We start from the raw sequence: 10,855 nt of genomic DNA, 5'->3' as shown, positions 1-10,855 counted from the left end.
CTCGAAGTCACTGAGATCCTTGAATGTTTTGCTTGTAGTTAACACTTGAGGTGTTTAAAGGCTCATAACAACGATGGGTTGTGCAACCATCATTCACCCCATGCAGCAGGTGCCCATTGTCTCTCATTTGTGCTGGACACATGCTTTGCACAAGTAGCAACTGCTTAAAAGCATGCTGCCAGCCCCACCAGCCTGTCTGTGCTCCTGACTTTCAATGTGCAAGCCTGGAGAATCATTTCATTCAGAAGAGTCAGCTAAAGACAAATGAAGAGTGCTGCAAAAGTAGCATGGTCAGCAGATAGAGAGGTGATTCTCTCCCTCTACTCTGCTCTGGGGAGACCTCACCTGGACATAGACCTGATGGAGACAGTCCAGAGGAAGGTCACAAAAAAGATCAGAGGCCTGGGGCATGTCTCCTGCAAAGACAGGATGAGAGACTTGGGTCTGTTCAGCCAGGAGAAGAGAAGGCTTTGGGGAGACCTTATAGCAGCCTCCCCATAGGGGGCCTACAGGAAGGATGGGGAGGGACTGTATCTAAGGGCATGCAGCACTAGGACAAGGGGCTATGGTTTTAAAGAGCAGGGTGGGACATTAGGAAGAAGTTCTTCGCTATGAGGGTGGTGGAACACTACAAGAGGTTGCCCAGAGAGAGGGGAGTCAGGGTTCATGAGGCACTGAGAAACCTGATCCAGTTGAGGATATCCCTGCTTACCGCAAGGGGGTTGGACTAGATGACCTTTGGAAGCCCTTCCCAACCCAGTGCATTCTATGAGTCTAAGAACCTGGGCAGAGCTAGGTTAACACATCCTGGTTTCAGCTGGGAGAGAGTTAATGTTCTTCCTAGTAGCTGATGCAGTGCCATGGTTTGGATGTAGTGTAAGACTGATGTTGATAACACACTGATGTTTTACTTGTTGCTAAGTAGGACTTAACCTAAGTCAAGAATTTTTCACTTTCCTGTGCTCTGCCAGCAAGCCATGAGGGGAAGAAGTCAGGAGATGACATAGCCAGGACAGCTGATCCCAACTGGCCAAAGACATATTCCATACCATAGGACACCGTGTTCATTACAGAATGACAGGATGAGGAGTAATGGGTTTAGACTGTCAGAGGGGAGATTTAAAAACTGAATATTAGGAAGAATTTCTTTACAGTGACGGTTGCAAGACACTGGCACAGGTTGCCCAGGGAGGTCATGGATGCTCCCTCCCTGGAGGTGTTAAAGGCCATGTTGGATAAGGCTTTAAGCAACCTGTTCTAGTGGGAGGTGTCTCTGCTAAGGCAGGGGGTTGGAACTGGATGAGCTTTGAGGTCCCTTCCAAGCTAAACCATTCTGTGATTCTATGATTCTGTAACATCTCAGTTGTGCAGCCAAAAACTACAACCCACATCACCCCGATGGGAATCAACAGGTGATGTGCTCAGGGTCTGGAGGCACAGAAGAGCACTTCAGCCTGCTACTGATTTCTGTACTAAGTGGGGGGGTTATATTTTGGGTGGGGTTTTTTCACTGATGCAGGTGTTCATATATTTTAGCATTTAGAGTCTGAAAAGCCAGGGATGTGCAAGGGATGCTGCTCCCTCTGCCTCTCCAGTAAAACATCTGTGGCTTTGACACTGCTTTCAAATCCCAGAGAAAAATCCCCACTCTTAAGCCACACACAGCATCAAAAGGCCACAACACACTTCTGAGGCTGTTGTCCAGCCCACTGGGAACATTCTGTTTCAAAGAAAGATTTTACAAGACCTCCAAATGTGCAGCAATGGCTCAATTAAAATGTCTTGAAGCCACTTGGGCATTTGATGCTGCAGCCTCACGGTGACCGAGTCCTTTTGTGGCTGCTGCCACAGGCTCTTCTGTGATATGGCACAGCTGGGCTCAGCCACTGCGGGCAAAGTACTTGCAGTGAGAACCATCTGGGAAAGATGTTTGTCCACATGCAGAGTTTGGGTGAGGATAAAGTGGTTTTGATGAGCACTGAGTACTCCAGGAATAAGAGGAAAATGATCTCGTTGTGCTGGAGGGTGCTGTCAGAGCAGCTCAGTGGAGTGCAGGCAGGGAGGCAGCACGGGGAGCAGAACAAGCATCTTCCTTGCTGTGGCCATCAGTCTTGGCCACCACAGTGAGGCAAACCCATGACAAATTGAGTTACACCAGATCAGGCAGTGTGCTAGACAGGAAGGCATTGCTCAGCTGCACAGAGGCAATTGACCTTCCCATCACACCCCCTCACAAAGCTTATGCCCTCTCACTCAGGATCTGCAGCTGGGAAGCAACCCTCAGCAATCTCAACCCCAGCCTGAGTCCCCACCATTTGTTGTAGGCAGCCCCTTCCCACTGAGAGGTGGCACACTCAGCTACTAGAAGCCCTCGGTGAAGCAAGGTGCTACTTTAGATCACAACTCGCCAGAGGAAAGCATGTGAAACAAGAAGCCATGCTCGCCGGCTGCGAAACCAGGCAGCTGCTCTCTCCCTGCTGCTTTTGACAGGGGAATTAAGCTCACTCTCTTCATCAGAGCTGTTTCCAGGAGAATTTCCCTCTGACAGAAAATGCCCATGGCTGCAGGAACAAGCATGGTGGGGAAGGACAGTGGGCAGAGAAGTGCTGTAGCCTGGGAGAAGGGAAATGAAAGAAGGTTTCAAAGAAACCACTGCCTAAGGGGAACAGGTCCCTGCTTAGGATGAAGTGGCACATCCGATGCTCACTTGACCCACATCCTCCAGTCAGTTCCTACATCAAAAAGCCAACAGAGGAACATCACACAGCCATCACTCTGTGCTCTGCAGGATTCATCACTGCTGCCCAGAGCTTGTCCCGGTGTTGCAGAGGTCCCCGCAGAGAGGGACTGTCTCATTGACACAGGTGACACATCACTGGAAGCAACCCATGGAGAGCAGAACACTTGCTGTAAAAATTGGCACATGCTTTTGAGTCTTTTATCTAACACTTGTCACTTCAGGCAGTGCTTTTAGCTCAGAGTCTTTCTCTTTGAAGTACCCTGCAGATAGTCATTCTCACCTGCCTCAGCAGGGACCTCACAGCAGCAGACAAGGCATGGGAGACATATGCACAAAGCTCATCGTATCCAAGGACAGATGCTCCACTGATAGATTTTCGGGAGAAACAAGGGCTCATGTCACTCAGATTACCCTGCCAGTGAGTGAACCAGACTGTCCTGCAGCCCTAACTGCAGACTGGTACCCAGTGCAAACACTGCCACCATCATTGGATGGCAGGGCACAGCTCTATCCACTGCAGTGGCCTCTGGCCCTAATTGGTGACACACAAAGTACTGCACTGCTGCACACTGCTGTGAGAGGCTGGATGCTTCTGGTCAAGAAATGCCTGAAGAGACTTGAGGGTCATGGTACACAGCAGAAAAAGGCAGCAGCCTGAGGTGGGACTGAAACAGCATCATGAGGACTTTGCCACAGAATTTGGTGACACTTGTCACAAAGAGGAAGAAAAGAACTTTACTGACTGATTTACTGTTCTTACAGCAGTGTGAAGACAGGCAGCAGAAGTCAGCACTGAGCTATCACCAGTGAGAGCTGGTGATAGCTTACTCATCAGAGTAAGCAAGAAAATGTATTATGTGGGACTAAAATGCATTATAGAAGAGCAGCTTTTAAAGGAGACTGTGAATTAGCATCTGCTGCCTTGGAGAGGTGTCAGCACCAGCTGTCAGCAGCTGCCACCATCCCCAGGTCCTTCCAGCTCTAGCCCCCTGTGTGCACAATGGCAAATGCCACCACAAAGTCCACTGTGGCATAAACTCTGTGCAATGACATTTCCTGCTCTTTACATGCTGCCAGACAAACTTTTTCCACTTCATCTTGTGCATCTTCTGAGAGGTTTTTGAGAGCACCAACAGAAGTCTTTGATGCCAGGTAGAGTCAGCCAGAGCTGAGGACACTTGCTGCTCTCCATGTGGAGGAAACAGCTGGGATAAGCAACAGGAGCTTTGGGATGAAATGGTTGAAGCCTGATTTTTCTCTTTCCCTACAGCACCCCCAAAAACATTGTGCTAATGCTTTAACTTCCAGCTATGAGGAACCAAGATGAGAAATACAGAACAGCCTCCCAGGAGGAAACAGGGCAGCTGGAGAAGAGAAGATGACTGAGGACATCAAACCAAACTGCACAGCAGTGGTGTGATCAGCACAGCCATGCAGATTAGAACATGGAAGTGTGCTGAGTTTAGCTTCAGCAGGTCTTAGTGCCAGCCCCTTCCTCGAACTGCCTGGTTGATCCTTCTCCATCTTTGCCCTCAAGTATCACTGGGGAAAAGCAACGAGCTGAATCCCAAACAACCTGGACAAGATTTTTTTGCTGCCAGCCTGAAATATCTCAGATGCTGTGGTGCTTGCTCCCACCACATGCATTGGCCTGTTGGTATGCCACCCAACCCAAATAAACTTCAGCTTCATTTTGGAATTGATCTCCAAATCTGGGAGCTCTGCTGTTTCCCAGGGCAGCCAGCTGGAATTTAACCCTCCCTGGCCCATCCGCTCTTCCCCAGCACAATGGCTCTGCTCAGACACCGTTAGGCATTGGTGCTCTTCGGTGCAGGGTGAGCAGGGATGGGGAGGCTTTTCCTGTCACCGGTCCTGGCATGAAATCAGCCTTGACATCTCGCAGCCCCAGCTGGCTCCGGGCCAGGCAGGGCGGGGGGAGCTGACTATCAAAATGCTGCTTCTTTAAAAAGGCTCTTGGCTGGCTGCAGTCAAAGCCACGCTATGCCTAACGTCACTGAGTAACAGAAATAGCAGGCATGAGTGAAGGGAGGAGAATGAGAGTATTAAGAGCGCACAGATTTCAAACATACTTGGCTAGGTAGCACGCTCCCTTCCTGCCGCTGCCTTCCCAGATGCGACAGAGCACAGGCACCTCTCGCTCTCTGCCCATGAAAGAGGACTCTCTCCTTTTGTTTTTTCCCTTTCTTTTTTCCCCCTCCCTTTTTTATGTTTCAGCTTTACTACTGCTAGATTAACTTCTATTTTATTTCTTATAGGAAACTTCATCCGCTGGATTTAAAAGCCAGGTTTGAACTGAAGGGATTGGTTTATGTTTTGCAGCTACTGGAATGTGCATGGAACACGTGTGTGATGATAATGTAGAGGGAAAGGCAGTGCTGGCTAGGCAGGTCGCTTAGACTGTGAGGTGCTTGAACGGCTGCATGGAACAAGAAGCTTTCTATTGTGTGTGTGCATGTGTGTGAGCGCGGGCATTTGTGTACCAGTGCAGCAATGACAGCAACATCAAAATGATGCAAGGTTTGCCCAGTTTGCTTGATTTTCTTCCTATGTAAGTGAGGACTTGCCAAGCTGTGGGCTCTGTCTGCAGACAGGTGCAGTATCTGAATTGAATTAGTGCTGTAGCAATTTTATGAATGAAGCAGAGCGCAGGTTCAGTGGAAGAGGAGCAGAGCAGGGAGCTGCAGTGTGTGGAGCTCTCTCCGGCAGGAGCTGTCACGCCAGGGAACCACACAGACATGCACAGCAGAGATCTGCTGCAAGTGCCCGGAACACAAAGTGAGGCAGACAGAAGAAGACAGTATCTGAGCCATGGAAAATCCACCTGAGTTTGATAGTTCCAGCTCCAGGCTCAGCTGGAGCATCCCATGCAGAACCCTTCATTTGTGATCAAGAGCTCCAGTGGCATCAAGATCATGTGGCAGAGGAGCAGGTAGAGCTCCCCAGCATCCATGACTCCTTCATCTGTGACGCTTTTGCTGCCAGCACAGCTCAGGCATGAAGTGGATAAGGAGGGAGCAAGTCGGTGCTTGGACAGGCTGGCTACACATGTCCAAAATTGAGCAGGAGAAGACCAAACAGCACAGTATGAAAGGAAGGAGACAGATTTGGGTTTGCAAGGTCCAAGAAAGTTGCTGGAGACCAACTCAGAGGAGAAATCTCCTGAAGGAGCACCAGCTACTGCAGAACCATATTTCACTTCTGCCCCTTGGATACCTGTACCCAAAGGACTTGGGGGGGAGATGAGCTCTCTCTGTTGTGGGTTTTCTCTTTGTTTTGCACCTCTATCCCAAGTGTTCAGCAAGGAAAAATCTCCCTCTGCACTGGATACCCTCTTTTATGGGCAGTTTTTGCATGATGTCTCTGTGGCACCCATTACTTGCATCAGGTAGTAATGGGAAGAAGATGTGAGGGCATGTCATGAAGAGGATGTGCTACAGAGGTTACTGCCAGGTCACAAGGGTAGCAGTGCTACAGAGGTTACTGCCAGGTCACAAGGGTAGCAGTGGAGGGCCTGGTGCTGTAACCCTGCTGACAAGGTGCTACTGGGGAAAGAAGCAAAGAAGCCAGAGCTGGTGTGAAGACAAAGGGACATCAAATGCTCCAGAAAAAGCTGCAAATTCCCAGGTTATTAAGAAGCCAACCTGCCCAGTCAACAAGTCAGAGGGAACTTTGCTTGCTGAGCCCTGCAAGATCCAGCACCCCTTCTCACATCATTTTCTGAACAAGGAGACAATCCGAGATCCATAAAACACACAGTGCAAAGGCACTTGTATGTGCATTGCCCTTCAGGTTGGCATAGGCTTTTGGTATGCCTTGAACTGAGCATTTTAGCCACTTCTTCAGTGTTTTTGTCAGGTAGGTCTGATCTCCCTTTGCCTGCACCTAGAGCCAGTATAAATTCAAAGCAACACCATCATGATTTGTATAGTGTTGTGCTTGAGCTAAGCAAAAGCTGTGCACAGAGTGACTGCTTGCCTAACCTGCTGCAGAGCAATCTCACACCTTGCTGCATGAAGCTGTTTAGACAGATTCACAGACAGGTCTGTCTGAAATATATCTGTGCACGGACATGTGAAAATCTCTGGGATCACACTTAGCAGATAGCATGAAAAAAGCCTCTCTGTACAGACACCTAAAACCCAGAGTGAAACCTGCACCTCTCTCTGTAGTTATAAAATACCTCTTTCCTCCATCACTCAAATACAAATCGAAACTGCAGGTCAGGACATAGCAGGAGTTTCTCACCCAAGCAAAGATGCTCTGTGAAAACACTGCAGAAGTGCTGGACAGGACTTTTGAGTGGATCACACATAATAGGCAGTTGACCTGCACATGGTAAATCTAAAGTTTGTTTTCCCTTTTGGGGGGTCTTTTACTCCTGCAGAGTTAAGAGCTTAGCAAAGAGGTTTAAGCAATCATGCTGCTAGATCCATAGGTTTCTGTTTAAGAATTAAGGAAGGACACCTTTTTTCACTCCAACTCCAAACTGTCTTTAAGGATTGCAGCAAGGATTCGCAATGATCCACAGAATCTCTTTTGTCTCTTTTCCATGGACACATTGAGATCCTCAAAGCTGTGCTTTTGTAATGATACCATGAACCTTGCATATGAGTGGCCCCAGTACAGAAGATCTTCACTACATGCAGACAGTGCTCAGGGACAGCTAACTGCTAAATGGTAATTTGGTTTGCTCTGCCAGATTTCTAACATGTTGGTTTCTGATGTCTTTCTTGCAGTGAAGAATGCAGATCTTCCTTGGATAAGATCCCACTAAGAAATGCTTGACCATCTCCCAGCAGTTGCATTTCTCAGAGCAGAAAGAACAGATCTTCAGACCCCTGTGGCATGAGCAAAGCCTCTGGCATTGAAAAGCCAGGAGGATGTCTCTAACTGATGAGCTGGAGAGCCACTTTCCTGCAACTCCCTACACGGTGACAGATACAAGTGAGGGCAGCCTGTTCAGAATCAGACTCAATGTCTCCACCAATGCCACAGGGGATGGCACATCAGCCACCGATTCCATGGAGGACATGATTGCCATCTGCACCATTGGGACAATCCTCTCCCTCATGTGTGTGATTGGGGTGACAGGCAACGTCTACACCTTGCTAGTGATGTGCCATTACTTGAGATCATCTGCTTCCATGTATATTTACATCATCAACCTCGCACTGGCAGACCTGCTCTACCTTCTCACCATCCCCTTCATCGTTGGGACCTACTTCATTCAGAAATGGTACTTTGGGGACATTGGTTGTCGTATCCTGTTCAGTCTGGACTTCCTCACTATGCATGCCAGCATCTTCACCCTCACAGTCATGAGCACAGAGCGCTACTTTGCTGTGCTGAAGCCCCTGGACACAGTGAAGAGGTCCAAGAGCTACCGAAAGGCCATTGCTGTTGTTATCTGGATGGTGTCACTGCTGCTCACTCTCCCAATGCTCATCATGATCCAGCTGGTACAAAGGGACAACAAAAGCATCTGCCTGCCCACTTGGAGCAAGCTTTCCTACAAAGTCTATCTCACCATCCTTTTTGGTACCAGCATCGTGGGTCCAGGAGTAGTCATTGGCTACCTTTACATCCGACTGGCTAGGATTTACTGGGTGTCACAGACAGCATCCTTCAAGCAGACCAAGCGGCTGCCAAATCAGAAGGTGCTCTATTTAATCTTCACCATAGTGCTGGTGTTCTGGGCTTGCTTCTTGCCTTTCTGGATATGGCAGCTCCTCTTCCAGTATTATGAATCCTTCACTTTGTCCCCCAAGGTGATGAAGAACATTAATTATCTGACAACCTGTCTGACTTACAGCAACAGCTGCATCAACCCCTTCCTCTACACCCTGCTCACCAAGAACTACCGGGAGTACCTGAAGAACAGGCAGCGGTCCCTCAGCAGCAGCAGTGGCTACTTCCAGAGGAGGAATCGTTTTCAGAGGATTTCAGGGAGGTCCCTGTCCACCAGCAGTCAGCACTGCACAGAGACATACGTTCTCGCTCACGCTCCTTTGGGAAACAGCAATGCCTGAAGGTAAAATAGATCTCCAAGAACAATCAGTATCGACTTTGGTGTTGCTTTGATTTAAAGTGTACATTGGAAAGGCAAAGCCTCAGCAGATCCATCACGTGCACACAGTGAGCCCAGAGGCTGTGCCATATGTCTGCTCTCCTTTTCTTCAGTGCCACTGATTTGATGCTAGCAGCATTCAGCTGAACACCTACCCAAACAGCCTTTTGCTTTTCATCTTTATCCTTTATAGTGTATCTCTCCTCAAGTAGCCATCAGTCATGAAAGTCTGTCGCAGGGCCATGGTTTTTAATAGCATCAGCTGTCTCCCAGAGCTTAGAATTTTGTTACCCAGCAATGGCTGTAGTTTGCTCTTTCTTTCCTTTAGCAGTAAAGCTACTTTTGTAGTTGTATGAGGACTCAAAATAATGAAATAAAGGCAAAGCAGCTGACATTGTGACCTGTAATCCAGTTTGAATTTGGGGTAGGACTGGACAACATGGATGAGGCATATCCAGGGATGCTTGCCCTGGGTTTGGTCATATGTTTATTCTACACTCATGCACTGGGCTTGATTGTCCCTTCACCTAAATGTCTGTAGTGGAGTCACAGCATGGTTCATGTCAGTTCATGACAATACCACAGGGAACATTCAGCATCCCCTAATATGCTGACCCCAAACACATGATGTGAGGGAAAATCATCTGTCCTGAATGAGTGTATCTGCCCTCTGCACTCCTACAAGGAGGAACTGGGAACCTCTGATGTTGCTATCAGGGCATCCATCTACAAACTGCAACATCCAGCCTGTGGAACCAGACCTACATCACCAAGTCCAGGAGGAAAGGACAGAGGGAGTGGTGGGGTGGTGAAGAGATGCGATTTCATGAAGCTGTGCAACCTGAAGTCTCTGATGTTCTCAAGTGTAAAAGTGCTGGTTCACTGTTACTGGGATCACTTGTTCCCTTCACAGGAAATTATTTTGCTTTACTGCTACAAAAGGTGAATCTGGTCCTGCCTGCACCCAGAACACTGCTTGCCCTGGCTTTCACTGATGATAAAGCATGATTAGTATAAATAGATCCTCCATGATGTCTGGCGCTTCCCCGATGAGTCTAAAAGTACCTTCCCTGGGATGCTGCCAACATCCATACAGGAGCCCTCTGCTTGCATTAGCCCAGTTACCTCATTAGCAGGGATGAAGTGGTGCAATGCCAGCACAAGTCTAACCAAGTTACAGAATTAGAAGCAAATTAATACTTGGGAGTAAATTCAGAGCTGCAGCATGACACTGCCATTTGGCAGTGAACTCTGCTTACACAGAGTCATTGCTTGTGGGGATGGTGAAAGCTAAGTTCTGCATCCATGTGATACACATGGAAAAGAAACTGTCTCTTTCATACACAGGCTTAAAGTTTGTTATGTGTTGGGAAGACTGTACATGTCATGCAAGAGGATGTGTGCGCATGTGCTTTTAATGCTAAACTGTCTCAGGAACTGGAAGCCCCTCACTTTGTGTTCCAAATAGCCTCCGAGCACACCATCTTCAGCCACTCTGCAGCACAGAGGGCCCTACCAGCACTGCAGTGCACTGGACAGCAAGTCCTGCTCCAGGATTAGTCACTTCCTGATTTCAGAGGGGCAGTAATACCCCTCTGTTTGGCTGTTTCCTACACTGACAGTACTTGTCAGCCTACTTCAGACTGGAGACACACTAGTCAAAGCCTATCAGAAAGGGTAAATCATCACTCACCCCACTGTGAGGAAGCAGGAGCCCATGGATGGAAGCTGAAGAGGCTTGCTATATTCATGAACACGTTTTCCACTTATTGTTTATCACGGGTTAGAATGTAAAGTTGGCCCTCCTCTTTTGGTTTGTTTTACATTGGGGTTTTTCTGGGGGGGAGGGGTTGAGTCAGACAGCTCAAGACAAGCTCAGCATGAGCAGTTCCCCTGGTTGTGAAGGAAAGCTACTGTGGGTTGAGCCTTTAGAAAGCACAGTGCCCCTTTCTAAAACCAGAGTCAAACCGAGAGGACAATTTGCAACTCATCCAGGCTTTACACACCTATGTGGGCAATGCAGAACT

General features: G+C 48.3%; 1 protein-coding gene across 2 annotated transcripts; it reads left to right on the top strand.

Annotated features, from left to right (window-relative positions):
• The first annotated feature begins 4,843 nt into the window (after positions 1 to 4,843).
• UTS2R (urotensin 2 receptor) lies at positions 4,844 to 9,225 on the top strand. 2 transcript variants are annotated; one of them, XM_064151755.1, is made up of 2 exons: positions 4,844 to 5,046; positions 7,498 to 9,225. In XM_064151755.1, exon 2 carries the CDS (start codon positions 7,642 to 7,644, stop codon positions 8,788 to 8,790), a length of 1,149 nt encoding a protein of 382 aa, XP_064007825.1. In that variant the 5' UTR covers positions 4,844 to 5,046; positions 7,498 to 7,641; the 3' UTR covers positions 8,791 to 9,225. The 2 variants fall into 2 exon arrangements, with proteins under 2 accessions (XP_064007825.1, XP_064007826.1); XM_064151756.1 differs by lacking the exon at positions 4,844 to 5,046 and adding an exon at positions 6,589 to 6,616.
• Positions 9,226 to 10,855: the final 1,630 nt, after the last annotated feature.

This window comes from Pogoniulus pusillus, chromosome 11 (genome assembly GCF_015220805.1).
Source record: "Pogoniulus pusillus isolate bPogPus1 chromosome 11, bPogPus1.pri, whole genome shotgun sequence".
Taxonomy (NCBI): domain Eukaryota; kingdom Metazoa; phylum Chordata; class Aves; order Piciformes; family Lybiidae; genus Pogoniulus; species Pogoniulus pusillus.
The sequence above is the reverse complement of the archived record's forward strand: the minus strand, read 5'-3'. Positions and strand labels throughout refer to the sequence as shown.